At 32.6% G+C, this 18,402-nt stretch overlaps 1 protein-coding gene across 1 annotated transcript; it reads right to left on the bottom strand.

Moving 5' to 3' along the window:
• Positions 1 to 5,495: 5,495 nt before the first annotated feature.
• Positions 5,496 to 12,955, bottom strand: LOC109175980 (probable LRR receptor-like serine/threonine-protein kinase At1g51880). The gene is made up of 9 exons (XM_019325374.1): positions 12,694 to 12,955; positions 11,462 to 12,547; positions 11,006 to 11,156; positions 9,522 to 9,593; positions 8,824 to 8,892; positions 8,163 to 8,231; positions 7,434 to 7,511; positions 6,982 to 7,187; positions 5,496 to 6,021 (listed from the first exon to the last, which is right to left on the bottom strand). The coding sequence occupies exons 1-9, from the start codon at positions 12,764 to 12,766 to the stop codon at positions 5,915 to 5,917; spliced, it is 1,911 nt and encodes a 636-aa protein (XP_019180919.1). The 5' UTR covers positions 12,767 to 12,955; the 3' UTR covers positions 5,496 to 5,914.
• Between the last annotated feature and the right edge of the window lie 5,447 nt (positions 12,956 to 18,402).

Raw genomic sequence — 18,402 nt, 5'->3', positions numbered from 1 at the left:
ACTAATAATTTAAAATTTTAATTTAAATAGAACACATTTTTTAATTTAATTTGAATAAAATATATTTTTTAATATAATATCAAAATAGATAAAAAGTTCAAATTGTCATAGTTATCAAAAGAATATTGACAAAGAATAAATCATCAAAGGAATATAGAGAAACAAAAAGATAAAAACACTTGTATATAGTAAGATGAATACAGCTTTTCTTCCAAAAAAATCAAATCAAATAGTTTAGTTGCATTCAAAAAAAAAAATAGTTTAGTTGTAATAAAAAATGGTCCAACCTATAGTAATAAAATAAAATAAAAATGGGGATGACTTATCCCAAACAGATAGAAAATATTTTCTTGTGAGTCTGCCACGTCAAGAGCACATTATTCGATTGCCTTTTTGTCAACTTTATGATCAAATGATCCTTTGTTCACACGCAATCAAGCCAAACAAAAAAATTGATTAATTAATAAACAAATACTATTATTTAGCCGCAATTTTATATTAAAAATTAACACATATTGCGCTTGACTACTGCTTGATTATTCTAATTTTCTTCATTTCCTACCGACGTTGAAGAAGACCCAGCATTTGGGGTCAACTCACGTGATACAATCGACTTGGGAGATTTACAAGTCTTCTTGGTTGTTGTTCAACCTTTTTCAAGATCTAATAATTCTTCATATATATTACATCCATTATTGTTTCTAAATTATTAGCATCTAATTTTATTTTTGACAAATACTCATACCAGAAAAATTATGCGTTATAGATACAATGAGAAAACGTTTTTTTTTTTTTGCTTGGGAGACATCATACCCCTTTTTATTTGCATAACCTTTTGAATAATCCGCATCAAACAATAGAATGCTATATTTGACCATCTAAACTTTCACCTAACAACTTTAAAAAACCTAAATAACAAAAACACCATACTTGCATAATGTATAAAATAATATTTGAGCCTAAAACTTGAAGCGCAGGTGATGAAGAGTACACGGATTTCGATGCATGAAAAACTAGTAACTAAAAAAAAAAGTCAAAATCAGCATGTTAGTACTCAGTTTTTGTATGTACATTATTGCTGGGAGTATTTAATGAAAGCAAACAGTACACAGGCTGGCTGAAAGAGTTGATTTGTAGGTGAAATGGAAGAAACAAAAAATGATGGATGGAGTTTTGTTTAGAGCCACTAGTTATGGTTATATTAGGCCAAACTGATGCAAGTTGGGAGGCAATGCCTAACGTTATTTTCAACTTTCGAGTTGTTTTTGTTGACCAATAGTGACACTATGTAGCAATTGGGTAGAATCTTAGATGTTTCTGGGCCCCACTTATATTAGTCCACTGTATGACACGTAATTAGTGGCCGCTAATCTTCAACCAAATATTATTGGTCTAAACTTCATGTTGCCATATTTAGCATCACTCTTCAATTATCATTCATTAAATTAAATAAAAAAGATTTATTCCATTTAAATCTCAAATTCCCATCTTAAATATCTAGGGATGTTGATCGCAACATGAATTGGATGAGGTCACTCCAAAGAATTGAAAATAATTATATTATATTAGTTTCAAATTTATAGTTATAAATCATATAAGCGAATATAGTAAATACTCATATTTTTACTTAAAAAAAAATTAGAATAATAATATTGGTTACAATAAATTTACTTTATAATTTATTTTAAAAATAGGAACGGTGAGAAACCCCATCTTATGATTTATTTTCTCCACCCATCTCTAAGACAAAAATAGTAAAAAAAAAATTAAAATTAGGATTAAGGTTCAAACTTATATATATCGCATGAATTTATAATAATTCAAATCGTAAGGATTTATTTATCTTCGTATACACACTTCCAATAATTAGAAAAGTCATTGTCCATTCTTATTGACTAATAATATTCATGACTTTTCTATTTGTTTTTTTTAACCAAAAAAAAAAATGTGTTAGTACATATATGTATAGTAGACTGACAAAGAAGTTAGACACGTAGACGCATTCACAGCCATGCGATTATGATTTAGTTCCTAGCCGACGACGCGGTTGTATCCATGCATTAATACTTATATATGTAATTAAGTTAATTAGAATTTTGTTTCAAAAAAAAAAAGTTAATTAGTATTTAAATTTTTTGTTTGAGTTATGGTTCAAGTTCAAATATAAATATAGCTCATACATTATAAAATATGGATGTTAAAAGTACTCTTAGATACATAGTATTATTAGTTAGTCTTGACAAATTTTTAAATTTGAATGTTGATGTCTCGTTGTGTATATAGTGCCACTGCTAGTAGAGAAGGAATCTTGTGAAATTATAATGGCATTTTTTTCGATTGGATTAGGCTCAACAATTTATGTGGTTTACCTCTCATCTTTTGTGCATTCCCGATCCTTATAGATATATCGTTCTTGTTTTGAATATACACCATGGTCCATTCATTTGAAAAAATCAAAAAATCACCACTTTTTCATTTTTCACCTGTTTTTAAATGTTAATAAATAGGCTTTTTGTTTTCTTTCTATTCTCCCAATTTGCCCATTTTTTTAATAATGAGAAGGGGAAAAACAAAAAAGGAGAGGAAATTTCCTTTATACTATATTTTATTGGCCATTTGGTCTTAGCCATCATATCGGATGGTTATGAAGTGTAAAGGGAACAAAAAAAAAAAAAAAAAAAAAAAAAAAAAAAGAAGAAGAAGTCCATGAGAGAGCAATAAAGTTGATAATAATAATAATGGGATTGTTTTGAACAAGGCATGAAAAGTCAAGTCCAACTTTTGTCATCAAAATGTGATGTTAATGGTTAAACAATAACCGATATAAAAAAAAATATGATTGTGTTTTTATTACTAACTATAAATTTTGACTTGTCGATCTTCACTATTAACAATACCAGTATAGTGATAAGCACGTGATCCAAATAATTTCGATTAGCATATTTATATAACTTTTACAAGTGGAATAATTAAGAAAAATTTTGTTCCGATCCCTTGAAAATAAAGATAGAAAAACACCATGCATGCATCAAATTAAAAGAGTTCATGAATATTATGAAGTAAATTTACAAAGAAAATATATTAATTAGAACTCCAACTAAGTTTGTGCTCTTGAATAATGCTTGGTGAGATAATAATATATTACTCGTGTCTTTAATTTCTTCCTTCGCATCACCAAATAATACTTATTATTGTATCGGTACTCTCTCAACTCACTTGTATCAACTACATATAGTTGTACACATTTAACACTATTATATTGCATCACATCATCATGAGCAAAACATTCTTACAAACTCGATCAATAACTAAAATTACATTAATCACCGGGCCAGTGTGAACAGAGATTAGTCTAAGTATGGTATGGTACGAGCCGATTTAATTCAAAAATGCCTCATACAATTAGAGTATGCTCATTGATACTTCGTGGTCTGACAAAAAAATAACTAAAATTACAACGTTAGATAACAACAAAACACATGCACCAGCTAATTTAAAGTTTAAACTACCTTGAATTGGTTAATCAAATCAAAGGTACATATATAATGAAAATGTGGGGGCGGGCCAGAGAGAACAGCTACGACGTCCCCGTACGCGAGTGACGTACATTAACATTATGCCTGCCTTGCCTAGGTTTTGGAGTTAGCCACGTAAAAGCATCGCTGTTTTGTGGTCTAATTAAACACCTGACCTGGGAGATGCATGTTGCATTGTTACGCCGTACAAATATGTAGGGTTTGCATTAAAGGACTCCCTAGCTACTACCACTATTATTATGCTCATCATTCTTCCTAAAAACTATCTTTCCTATTTCATTTCATAGCCACACTCTTATTCAATGTACTCCCACCCTATTACTGCTTTCAACTCCATATATAATTATCATGCATGTCCCAACACTACCCACCTCCAACTCCCTACCCTATATATATAATCAAACAAAAGAAAATAATATATATTATATTGAATGTATAATATCTGTCAACAAACAACTCTGATATTAATTGCTAGGATTAAGTGTTTGTCACTATACTAAAAGTTATAGATAGTAGCAGCAATGGTGCAGTTATATTTTCTTATACTTATGCAATAGTTATTGTCACATTTTAAATTCATCATACTAGTAGCAAGATGCAAGACATGACTCGGCCTTCCGACTTCTGTTGATGAACGATTACTCTTATGACAAAAGGAAGGGGGACAACTAGAAGAGACTAAACACAGTCTCTTCTCACAGTAAGGAGTCTTAAACAAGGCACACCCCGTCGATCTTCAAATACTAGTCTCCATAGCATTAGCCCAAATTAGTAGTAATTTGAATACCCATTATATTATATTATTTTATTTTAAAAACATAAAGTAATTATGTTTGGTAATAAAGTAGGTATGGTAGAAATTTAAGTTGTTAAATTTGTAGATGAAGAAAGGTGACAAAATGGATAAGTTTGAAGGTATAAGACAAGGAAGCTAGGTAACAAAAAATGATGTAGTGTTCTATCTACTTGATTGGAGCTATCATTTTCTCCAAGAATATGTCACTGTCAAATGACAAATGACCATTAGAGGAAGGAGACTATGAACCATTGTTTGGCCTAAAGAAGGAGCTGAGAGGAACCAAATGATCTGATCAGATCAGATCAGCACTTCAATTTGTTGGACAAGTTAAGCCTAGACTAGGCTAAGCTAGCTAGCTAGGGGTGTGGGTTATAAATTGGTAAAATGTAAAGAACCTTCCAACTAGATGCATGGAAGGCAATTCAGGCTGCAGGTTTGTTGATTTTTGAATCACAATGGGGACCCACCATTTATTCCAAATATATACACACCACACAGAATATATATATATGTATGTATATGTAAGTTGTAAGGAATGTTCACAGATATATGGTCATATGCATGTAGTATGCTATCCGGCCTGTACTAACTTTCATTTACACCTTCATGGCTGTCAAGTGGTGATCAATGTCATCATTTGCAGCTCTCCATTATATTCCAAGCATCTTCATTCCCATGTTAGGCCTTCAATTTTGGTCTCAACTTGATAAATTTTCAACCAAAAAAACCCTACCCTTTAGCAATTTTAATTACTTAAAATTAAATTTTATATGCCCTTTGTAAACACTTCAAAGTTTATGAATATTAAAAAGGCAATTGCTCAAGATCTATTATTATAACTGTTGAGAAAAACATAATCATGAGATCAAGAACAGAAAACAAAAACAAATTAAAGAAAAAGAGTTTACAATGACATTGACCGGCTAAGAGCCTACGTCCCCGATCCATGGGAGCCCTTGTACCATAACCCACTCAACAAACCTAAGACATGTGTTAAAAGTGAATAGTTTGAGTGGTTAGATGAAGGTTGAGGATGACATGTCAACAAAATGAGAGAGTTACTACGTCTTTTCCTCTATTGCAAAGAAAAAGAAATGTGAGTACTAAAAGGACGACGTAAACATCAGCATCAGGCAACAAACAAATAAACGGGCAAGCTAAGAGATAATGCATATCAGCTAACAATATAATTCATTCAATACCACATGAATCTTATTACAAATTGAAGAATTCACATCATATATATATCTGATCTGTGAAATGACCAAATTAAAGAATTAGGTAAGATACATCATGCATTAGTTTGTGAATAGCATACACTTGCCTTTTGCACATTCATGAATGATTAGGATACATTGCACTCTACTACCAAAACCACTACTCCGACCCCATTTAAGTACATATTGCTGGCGATATGATGTGCCAAACCTCTCAAATCACATCCTTTAAAGCACTGCTCACATCTCTATCATCACCACTGTATTCACACTATCAACCAACGCTGTGTATACCATCTTAAGGTTGGATCGGACCTGTATTCTGTCAAAAACCCTGTACTTTCCACTTGTACAAATTGCCTTCAGTTTGAATTGTAAGACGGTATGAATCCTTTGGCATGCTGGCTTTCCATTTCTAGAGCCATCAACGATTTTTGCCTATGATATCTATTCCTCTTTGCAGATAGTGCTGTTATTCACATTTGATGTAGAAAACAGTAAAAACACAATGTCAGACCAAATTACAAAATTGTATTTCAAGATAAAGAGATTTAGCCAGGTTTCAAACCCAATTTAAAAACTATGCAATAATGTATATAGTTTAACCCATGACTAGTAGATGAGATGAGATGAGATGAGATGAGAGGTATGATGATATAACAAAGTTTACCTATGTGGTCACAACATGTCAAACATGAACATAAATGTATATAGTGTCCAATCACTCTAGGCCCACCGCCCATGAAAAGCCAAGTGGAGGTTTGTGATAATAGACTAGTCACTACTCACTGATCTGTTAATATGGGATTCCTTTATCTTTTTCATTTAAAGCTAAACATCCACCTTCCATTCTTACCAAAGCTATACTACATTTACATTTATTAACCACATTCAACCAATTACTAAAATAATTATTGCCTTACTTTATAACATGGTCCTGTTCTCTAGCCTGTCAAGACTTTAACCAAGTCAAAGTATTTGCACATCTTCACAATATATTACTATAACTTTACAGAAGATAAATTTATGCACATATATGTTTTCATCAAAGGAAATTTATGGCACACCACAATTACCCGTGGTTTCTTTCCCCTTTGGTGAGTGTTATTGCCAACGTGAGTTTGTAATTAAGATTTAGGAAAGTTTTTAAAGATCCTACCAGATAGTTATAACAGATCATTTATGTACTATATTTTGCAGCAATCTCAAGAGCTCATAGTTCTTTAAATTATTGTGTTGACATCCTTTATTTTGCAAATTGTTATGGCCTAGTGGATTACGGAGTGTGGAGAATGCAGTTCCAGAGAGGAAACTAAACGTTCTTACTTCTTACATAAGTTAATAGCTAATCACTTCTCATGCAGACATAATGGGCGAAAGGAAACCATGTATAAGATGCAACTTTTGCAATTGATTAGAAACCACTTACCCATTAGCTCATGTGGTAGACCAAAGTCATAATCATTTTGCCTCCTCTTGTAGCACCAATAACCCAAGCACAACAGTAGTAAAAAGATTACCAGAGATGCAATGCCTATACCAACTTTACCAGCAGTGGATAAACCATGTTTATCCCAAAATAGAGAACAATCTGGTAAAGAAGGCACACCACACAGCCCTTTATTATCAGAAAGGCTGCAAAAGGGCAGGAGTTCATTAGAATAGGAAGAACTCTTCATAGTTTAATCTGCAGATGAGCTAACTGATGAAGACTATTCTCAGAAGCTACATTATTGCATTATAATTTATATAACTCTATTTTCATAACCAGAATGCAACGGTCCAAGTCCACTAACTAAATGAGACATGTACTGACCTAGAACAGTGAAAAATTGCATAACAAATGATTCTAGGAAAAGAAGCAGCAAGGGTATGACATACTCAATAGCTCCACCATGGACCCCAATTGAATAAAGTTCTGATGGGACTCTTCCTTCTAGTGAATTGCCATTTAATAACCTGAGCAAGGATATAATTTAGTAAGCTGCAAAGGATAACTAATTAACTATTATCGTTCATACCAATCAAAATGCATATACACAAAAATAATTCGTGCTAATTTAAATAATTAGATAAGTTCTATTTTTTATTATTATTTTTTTTTTTGGTGAATATAAGTGTTTAACCAGGTTCCTTCATACTTTTTTTTTAATGTCAAAAAGATCGAATTCAAATTCAGCAAATAAAAGCAATATATTAGACTAATAAGTGAATGCTGGATAGTGCAAGGAAACACTAGGGATGCGTTTGGTTCACATTATCACATTTTGCTATCAAGTTTGCTGAAATCTCACTTTAAGAATTTAGAGGGAATGTGACCACAAATGAACTACAAAATCATAATATGAGATTACATAACTTTACGCAAACACCCCTAGAAGTGATCCATGGCAAAAGTTTGTAGCCTATATATAAAATACTTACAAGCTGTTAAGAGTCCCACATTGATAAAATAAGAGAGAACATATGGGTTTATAAGGCCATGTGTTAGACTAGTTAATTGGTTGGATTCAATTTTTTAGTGTGGTTTGGCCCATGTGCATTATAGCCCAATCTTAGTTTATAACACACTACTAATAATTCATGGAAAGGCAAATAGAAACAACTTACATGAGTTGCAAACTAGAAGAAGTAAGACTATCAGGTATGAATCCTGTCAATTTGTTATTCGATAAATCCCTGCATAAAAAGTCAAATGATGAATAACTATGGAGAATTTGCATAAAAAATGGCTAATGCATATTAAAGAATAATTATTTACAAAACATATTATAAATTATTTGTAACAGAAATGATTATTTTAGAATACACAGATATCTGGAATTTTATTTTGAAACCAAAAAAAAAAAAAAAAAAAATAGAAGAAGACAGCTCAAAGTGAAATATTGCTGCTTTTCATAACATTAAACATTGTATGGATCAAGCGAAGAAACATACATCCAAAATCACTTAGCAAACTTTTAATATATAGCAGTCAATAGAAAATTTTATCTATGAACTTAGCAATGAAAAAATGTATTAATAGAACACAAAACAGATCTTGAACTAATTATAGATCTTCAGCACAAATACTCAAGGTGATTTCTTGAGGGTAATAAAGACTACTATACACCTGTCTCTATGCCTAGACTTGGAGAATTAGAGGTTTTTCCCACTACAACCATGAAAGCTCATAAAGATTACGGACGAAAAACACCAAGAACATTTCAGGCAAAGAAAAGGAAAAGAAACTTTAACCACGAATGCACAAGAAAATAGTATGTTATCTTACAACTTCACAAGAGATTTTTGGCCAATACCCCAGGGCAGAGCACCTCCCAGTGAATTAGAACTTAAATTCCTGCACATAAGAAAAGCTTGAGATTAGATCAACAAGGAAGCAGAATTAAAATGTTCAGAATGCAAAAAGCAAACATCTTTAAAAGAAAAGAGAACTCCTAGAACAGCAAGAATGAACCAATCATAATTCAGAAATGATTCAACAAAAGCAAGATTAAGCAATAGTTTATATGTTTAATTGTTTATATAGTAACAAATATTGCAGTGCTCTAAAAGTACCAGTAAACAACCTCATAAATTCCAACTGCCTCTACACACTGTCCAAGTCATCCAAAAGTTCACTTTAAGACTAAACACATAGGCTAAGTACGTGTGTCTTTTAATGTAACCCAATTTTTTATTTACACTTTCAACTTCTCCATCCTTAAAAGTTATAATGAATAGTTATGGATTTAATCCTAGGTCTGGAATATACACAAGTGAATACTAAATACACAATTATCCATGCCACAAGAACAGAATGTGGTGAGGGTGGAGCTGGATTGTTTATTTGCCACAAAATTTAAGTCAATGTAGGCCAGCATGGCAACAAAAAAATTATAAAAACTTTCACCTCAAGTTTGTCAAAACTGAGGAATTAGTATAAATAGTACTACGTATATGTAATAACAAGTGAAAAGTGATACTTACAGGCTTACCAAATTAGACAGCAGACTAATTTTATCACTTATATAACCCTTCAAACCTTGGCGTCCGAGATCGCTGAGAAAATAAAGCAGCAATCAAGAGGATGTAGAAAGTGAAAATAAAATGCTGAACATACATTAATATGGAAAAAGAAAGTGTTTCTGGTCAAAAGATAATCCAAACAATGGGCATCCTGATTGAACCTCTACAGACAGAAGCCCAAATTTTGAAGCAAAGGTAGAACTGATTAAGTTAATGAGTACTAGTCCATGAGGAACAATGAGTTCCCCAAGGTAGAACTGATTAAGAATGATTACTAGATCATGAGGAACAATGTGTTCACCAACACACAAAGGTGACCTAGTTCTTTCTTCATGCATGGATGGACAAACTAAAAAACAAAAATACGCTTTGAATAGATAAATGTTGGAGGCCTTGTTTGAGAATTAGCTGTTAGTTAAAACTGATTGTATTAGCTGATTTGACTAATTGATCACTTACGTATTTGTACAAAAATGTTTAGTAAAATTAGTAGTTAGCATTTTGATTTTGTAAAATGATACACAAGGACATTAGTATATTCTTTACAAAAATAGATTGAATTTTTACATTTTTATTTTATAAATATACATTTCAAAAAATATTTAATTAAAAACATCTTAATTTTAATATTTTTTTCAAATATTTTATGATACTAAGTTAAATAAATAAACATGTGAAATTTGTTATGTAAATATCACCTACCAAAATGCTAAGTAGAAATTTGTAATTTTTCCACACTACATACCAGAAGCCATCAACGATTAAATTTTTTGTTTTCATTTCTACTCAATTATACCAAATAAGTGACTATGTAGCAGATCTGCATAAAATTTCCCTTCAACTCAAGCATTTCACTGAGAAAAGTTAGAGGTTAAAGAACAAAACTTTTATTGCTAGACCAGCAAGTTTCTTGCCCATATAACACCTTTTGCATGCAGGGATGAAATGTGTCGAGTTTGGGGGATATCTTATCCTAAAGTGCTCGACTTTGAATCCATGCATGTGTGTATACTCCATCAACAATGTAGCTTTCTACAGTTCTATTAGCTCTCCAGAGCATACTCTGTCTCTTTTCCTAATCCTTACTAAATGTTGGATGAGATGCAAAATATTTGCAAATGTGGTGTGAAGCAACACAGCATTCAACTCTCACAGGTTGATCATTTTGGAGTTACAGGAAGCATCTTCATAATTTGAAGTTCAATATTCCTTAGAATCCTACATATATATTTTGTCAATTGACATCTCATGTAGTTGTGCAATGCATTCATAGTGTATTGATCTATGGCATTGGGAAATTTGAGGATGACAACAGAACTTATAGCTTCAATCAAAACAATCCAAGAGAGTAAAACCTTTTTAAGCAGGGAAAATGTCCTAAACTTCCCACATTGCCCAACAGATACTATACACAAACCAAGTATTAAGAGAAAAGAATTACTTACATTTGGGATATAACAAGTGTGGATTCACCTTTAGGCTGACGACATGTAACACCCTCCCAGGCATCCCATGTAGTAGGGGCACAGGGATCACCATTCCAACCCATTCTGTCAGGAACACGAAGGGACTCCTTCAAGGCTTTCATGGCAACAACTGGAGAAAAAAGGGAGCAGTGTATTTAGGCCCAGTGAGTGAAGTTTTAGTAGCAAGAATTTCTTCCTCTCAACAAACAAAAGATTTAATCTTTACAGACTAAACCATGATAAGACATCTCTGCACAGCTAATAACATTGTTGTATCTATTCTTCTAACAATAACTTTATGCTGGCAATGCTTTCCTCAATCCATATATAGCAAAAGTCCACTAGTAAATTAAGAACAAATGCATGAAGAATCAAAATTAGTGTGATTTTGAATGCAGATTTCAAAAAATTAACATATCCGTATGGCATGCATACCTTGATCAGGAGCGGTTCTAAAATCAGCTGGCACAATAGCGTAATTTTCTAGCCCACATATTATTGGTGCACCCACCACTGGCTCAAGCCTCACACTCAAAGTAGTACTACTCAAATTCTTGACAACATAGTTCCAATCATAGGCAGCAAAGCCACCAACTTTTTCATAGATATCCACTCTGGTCACGTTCTCTCCATTCACCACCACATCAAACACCCTCTTGCCTTTCCGGTTTACACTCACATCAATCTCCGCAAAGTGGAAGCATAGCAAGTAATCCAACTTTGCATCTACCGGTAAAATGTACTCCAAGAACTCGTTGCCTTCCCCTACCACAGTTACAGCGGTTTGGTACAATTTCAACGGGAAATAATTGGGGGGTTTGTCTACATTTAAAATATCCTTGATCGCTGAAATTGCCTTAACACTTCCCCCGTTTGCAATTTCCGTATTTCGAAACCTGAATTCAGCATCCGATTGCCAGGACCTGCCGAACCGATCCGTATCGTTGCTGAATCCGGGTCCCCACTGTTCGGACCCGCTCGAAAACCTACCATAATTCACCAATATAGATGTGTTCAACGAGGACCGAATTGTACTATCGTTGACTAAATACGACTCTGGATCGACTTGAGTCAGCTCAAGCGACGCAATGACCGGAGAATCAGTGGCAATACTGTAAAAACAGATGTCGGCCTCCGAATCGGCGACGGTGAAGAACAGATCCGAGTAGGCTCCGGACCTGGAAATGGACTCCGTCCACGGCGAACGCCACGAAAAGACCAAATTACCCTCGACAGAAACATCAAAGGACGGGGACTGTGACTTCCCGTCGAAGTTATCGTACACAGTAAAGGTGCGGAGGAGGTACTTCCCAGCGGGAAGGTCAGGGATAACGTAGCAATTCTTCTTACCGGAGGCGATTGGGAAGAAGCGGAGAGTCTTCTCCTGCTGGTGCTTAAACTGAAGCGGCTCCGACACAATGGCGGTGTCACCGCCGGTGTAGTAGCGGTCTGCGAGCCACGCCGTGTTGAAGACATCCGTGGAGTTAGTATGACCACCGCAATCTATGTGCAAATTGTAAGCTGGAAAACAATATTAGTTAGTTTAGTTAGTTAACAGCAGTTATAAATTACAATGCTCACCTATAGTTGCAAATTTCTGTGTATATAGACAATATATACATACGTACATATACATATATATAGAGAGAGAGGAGAAGAAAGCTTACTGAAAGGGTAGGGCAGAGAATCTGCAGAAAAAGAAAAGAGAGAGAAGAGAGAAAGGATTAGAAGAGGAGACATGGTATGGGAGTAGAGTATTGTCACTGTTGGTTGTTTGGACACATAAGAAGGAAAAAAGCTCCGCCGGTCGCGGCGGGGTAGGTGGCGCGTGGGCGGAATAGGAGGGCTTTTACTCTTTTAGTAGGTATTCGCTGCGAGATTAACGGGATACGAAATGGACATAAACGAATTGACTATGACATCTAAAATGGGGTCAACAATCAATATATCAAATTCGATGGGGCTATTTTGTAAATGAATGAAAATTTAAAGGGCAAAAATCATAAATTTATTTATACCACTAAAATACATTACTAGGCATTCCACATTAGTCGCTCATGTGTAAGGACATCTCGAATAGTGTTTTTGGCCAAGTTTTTAGTGCACTAAAAAAGTGATGTTGAGGTTTTTGAACAAATGGGTAGTTTTTTATTAAACTTTTCTCTTGTAAAAATATGATTTTTATAAGAGAAAAAAAAATGACAGAAGCGCATATGCGTCCTAGAGGGCACGTGTTTTCCACGCGTCCGCTAGGGCGCTTCAGAGTGATCGTCAGTTGGCAGCCATACTTGAATAAATGACTGTTGTTGTTCCCTTTTCTTAATATTTTTTTTATTTTGTCAAATTATTTTTTTCTTTTTTTTTTCTCTATCTTTTCTTCCGTAATTGGCACCTCAAAAATCACAAAAAAAACTAAAGACTATTGAGGTTGGTCTAAATCTTTAAAGTATTTGAATTCTTTAAATAGTAAAGCAAAGTTTGTAATTTTATTTTGAACTATTAATCAATTTAATTGTATGGGAGCAAAAATTAGATTGTTTGAATGTGTAAAAAATGAGAAGAATGAGAGATTACCTCATTCTAAAGATAAGAGATGCCTTGGCCATAGAGGACTCACAGTTGCCCCCAATATTGTCCCAAGGTTATTAATTGAACCAACTTTTTCCCATACCACCCACAAATATAAATAGAATATGTAAAAAAAAAAAAAAAAAGTTTTGAAAAAAAAGTATGTAAAAAGTATTACTATTTTAATTTCTTAAAAGATTAATATATTGATAATTCGTATTTATTTGTTATAATATAGTAACTTCATATTGGATGATAGTACAATTTCTTATCATGTATAATAATGAATTGGTTAATCAAGCACATCGGCCTCAAGATACAACACAATCAACACTTCTTCTTTATTTTTTATATATATTTATCAAGACGTGAATCATAGTGTATTATTTATAGTTATACATTCCTTTTAATTTGTAGGAGCATGATTCAAATCTTTTCACATCTTAATATGTATGGTAGAATTGTAGTAAAACACCATTATTTTTCCAAGCAACCATGCAATGCAAGAGTTCCCTTCCTTGATTGCAATACCCAAAATCAACTCCTTGTAGGTTTTTTTTTTTTTTTTTTTTAATCTCAATTAAAGGTCTTGTTTGGTAAAATAGTTAGTTTATCAGTCAATTTTGACTTATTTAACTACTATTAGCTATTTGACTTGGTTAAACAATTATTATAAATGTTGAATTAATTAATTAGCTTTTTGTAACAACTTATTACTCCAAAATATTAAAATTAAAAAAATGTTCAAAGTAGCTTTTTCGATCAATTTTTTGAGAAAGTCATTTGGCATGTATTCAGCTATCAGTTAATAGTTAATTTACCAAACACTTTTATACAATCAGCTAATGTTATAAATTAGTTAAATCCACTAACACAATCATCTAACCACTATTAACTAACAGTTATTTACCAAACACCTCCAAAATCTCTTTCAAATTAAAAATAGAAAAACTTTTCGAATTTTTTGTTTCCATAATTCTTCAAGATTTCCTTCCCATAATTTTAAGATTTCACAAGACACCATAAAATCAAATATAAAAATATTTTATTTATAGTAGCATTTTCATTTTTTTAAAGAAAATAATAGAGATAAAAGAAATGACAAAAAGTAAAGAGATAATGAAGAAGAAAGGTACACAAAATCCAAAGTGGGCAAGGAAGGGAGTGATGAATAAGTGACAACTCATTGTCCAATTGTGTAAAGTGAAAATGGATCCACCACTCTTGATCATTCTCGCACAAAATGAAATTAGTCTATTTAGATTTTAGTCTGTCCCATTTAAAAATATTCTTTTTTAGAATATTTTTACGCAAAAACAAGTTTGAATAACATATGCATTACTTAGAATAGGCATAGAAAATTATAAAATTTGTTGGGATTATAAAACATCGTTATTGTCTCAATACCAAAGGTATCAAGCTCACAGATCCATCCCTATCAGGCTATCATATTTAGTTGGGAAACCCAATCACCGAATTAAGCACGATTATAAATAGTAATTAGTTTTATTATCACTTCATCAATCTATCACATTAATAATTTGCACTGTGTCTTAATCAACCTAGTATAAGACGTGGCGGCCATGCAGTCATGCAAGGAGCATTTATATATTCTTGGGGATAATACATGAATTTTTGTGTTACCTTAGTGCTAAAATGTCAACTTCTACAACATCCATTTAATATTCACCTAGAAACTACAAACTAGAAACTACTCTCAGCTCCACGCACAATTATTTAGGCCTCACGGGATAGTCTTGGCCAAATAAATGAACTAATACGTACTCTACATGCATGTGCTATACAGATATTTTAATTTGGAAAAAAAAAAACTAATACTCATTTTGGTGTATATATGTTTATTAATATGAGAAGATAAAAAGGAAATATATAATTAAAAGTAATTTGATTATAATCACTCTTTTCTTTTTTTTTTTTGTAAATTAAGTACTAATGATGCATAATTAGTATATTATCTATACAAACAAGCTAGTTAGGTGATGACAATGTTATTTAGTTGGTGAAGAATTATGTTTGAGCTGTTTAGGTTATGGGAGTAGGCGAGTAGGCGACTTGCCTTGCATCTAATTAATGACCCAATTAATTTAACTCTATATGTCACTAAGCCATCACCATCATACACCTACTTCTTACTATCATCAAAGATGAAACAATGAGCTGATTATTAGAAGTTTAATGAATGAACGATTAAGATTACCTTAATTTGTTTTCAAAAATAAAAAATAAAAGATTACCTTAATTTTAAAGGACTATTGAGTTAAAAATATGAGTTCGAAGTAAATTAAATAAATTATTGATTAAGGTGTGTAATCAGCTGCGTAAGCTAAACAACAATTTGCTAAGGTGCGTGACTAAGGTCCTGTTTGGTAAAATGGCTATTAGCTGATAGCTGTTAGTTGTTAGCTGATTGTGTTAATTAGAGGGTATAAATAGGTGATAACATTAGCTGATTGTAGAAAAGTGTTTGGTAAATTAGCTGTTAGCTAATAGCTGTTTGGTATAATTTCTTTTCTCAAAAAGTTAATTAAAAAAGTTGTTTGGAGTAGCTTTTTGAATTTTAGCCTTTTGTAGTTGCAAAAAGCTAATTAACCAAACATTTATATTGATATTTTAACTAAATCAAACAATTAATAGTGATCAAATAAGTCAAAATTGGCCTATAGGCCAATTTTTTACCAAACAGGACCTAAGTGATGATATGGTCAAAAGCAGAGACGGAGCTACATTCATTTGAGTGACCTCACTCAAATTTTGTTATTTATTACCTATAAATATACTTTAAAAATCTTAAAATTGATCCACTAAAATAAATATAATAGAGTCCACATATAAATAAATTAAAATTAACTCTCAAAACATATTAATAATAATAACAATTATTACATTTTTGTTTTTCACGAGAACCCCAAGTGCAAGTGAGTGAGTGAGAGTGGTAACCGAGAATTAAAAAAACACTAAATTTTTAAACAATTTTTCCTCTCTCCTTGCAATATCTATGAATTGAAGCTTCAAAGTTGAGTTCAAAAGTAAGTAATTGTTTGTGTTACTTCACCTTTTTTCAAAAATTAGTACTTTGCTAAATGTTGTTGGAGTTTCTTGTAAATGCGCGCTATAGTATTCATAGAGAAAGTCAAACTATTAAAGTTGTTGAAATATTAAATAGTAGTGAGCTGAGATTATTAGTGGGAGAGGACTAAACCAATATATGAGTCTCAAACGAACGAGTGATTCAATATATTGATTTTAGACTACCAGTGAATTTAGATCGGACTCCATCCTGGATTAGAAGGTAGTTAGTGTGTTGCCAATCCATGTTGTCAAGGAGTTGGACAGAGTGTGAGAAGTTGCAAATAATTAGATCGATTGGTGAAGACAAAGTTAATAACATGAACATTACACAATACTATAAAAGTAAGGAGATGCGTATGAAGACACAAGCTAAGGATTATACTCTATAGTCTTTGTACTGTTTGGCTTGTTTTCTTCTGTCACAACAGAATATTTGCACGTATTCTGATCTTTCTTAAATTGATTTATTATATTATATTATTTGATGTCTCTTTAAAGTATGTTTCTTGTGTCTTATGACGTCTGGAAACACCAAAACTTTTGCATCAAATATGGCCCTTTTCCTGTTTCTGCTTTTGCAATTTGTAAAGTTATTTGAAGATAACAATTTTTACGCGTTAGGTGGGGTTTGTTACTTTGTTTGGAATCGGACATGTCCATCTAAACCTACAAATAATTGACATTAACAAAAAAATAGAAAAACAACAAAATGGAGCAGAAATCAGATGGAGTATTATATATTTCTTAATATCTAAACCTATAAATCCAATTATATTTACTCATAAATGTCAAAGCAAAAAAGCAGGCAAAAAATAAAGGAAAATGCAGTTAAAATAAGATTTCTACGTCTTAAACCGAGAGACTAAATTTAGTGGACTTAATATATAGCATAAAATAATGCAATTACCTTTTGGTTGAGGATGTGAATACTCCGTAATTTTAGCTTGAAATGACTCCGTTGATGACTCGGTTGAGGTGCGAATCAGTTGAGGATGGAGACTCCATAGCTTTAGCTTGAGGTGCGACTCAGTTGAGGATGACGATGACTCTGATCCGTAGCATTAGTTTGAGGTGCGACCGGTTAGGGATGCTGGTGTCGTCGTGTCGTCAAGAGAAATGCAGTGTCGTCAACTCCAAGAGAAATGCTCTGCATCTGTTGTCCTTTTATATTAAACATTTGGAGTCTAGTCAGTGCGTGATTGTGTCAATTTATTTATTTTTTTTTAGGTGTCAATTTATTTATTGGAGGACTCCGGTGCGTCAATTAATTTAAGCAAACAAATAAAAAATTAAAGGTCATAACATTTCGACCACCATTTGAGAGTGGTCGGAAATACTGTCCACATTATGAATGATGTTGATGTTCAAAATGGTAAGATGAGGGGTGACATTTTGATTCTCATCTCAAGTAATGTGATTAGAGTGTTGTAATATGTGAATATACACATATTATTCTTTGGCATTCCAATCACAACAATATTTTCAGTAATTTCTTTTCCATGAACAAATCAAATAATGAAATTAATTTTTATAATAATTTGAAATTTCAATTTATTTTCCCTCAAATATTTTCCGCAAATCAAATGAGTTGTTAGTATTTGGGGAAGAAATATAAATCTTTGAAAGCTGTAATGTAATGCTTAGGTCTCTCCGTCTCTGTTAATACAGTTGCAATGACAGCACAACATACGAACTTCGACCTCGTATAGTCGTATCTC

Source organism: Ipomoea nil, unplaced genomic scaffold (genome assembly GCF_001879475.1).
Source record: "Ipomoea nil cultivar Tokyo-kokei standard unplaced genomic scaffold, Asagao_1.1 scaffold0688, whole genome shotgun sequence".
Taxonomy (NCBI): Eukaryota; Viridiplantae; Streptophyta; class Magnoliopsida; order Solanales; family Convolvulaceae; genus Ipomoea; species Ipomoea nil.
The sequence above is the reverse complement of the archived record's forward strand: the minus strand, read 5'-3'. Positions and strand labels throughout refer to the sequence as shown.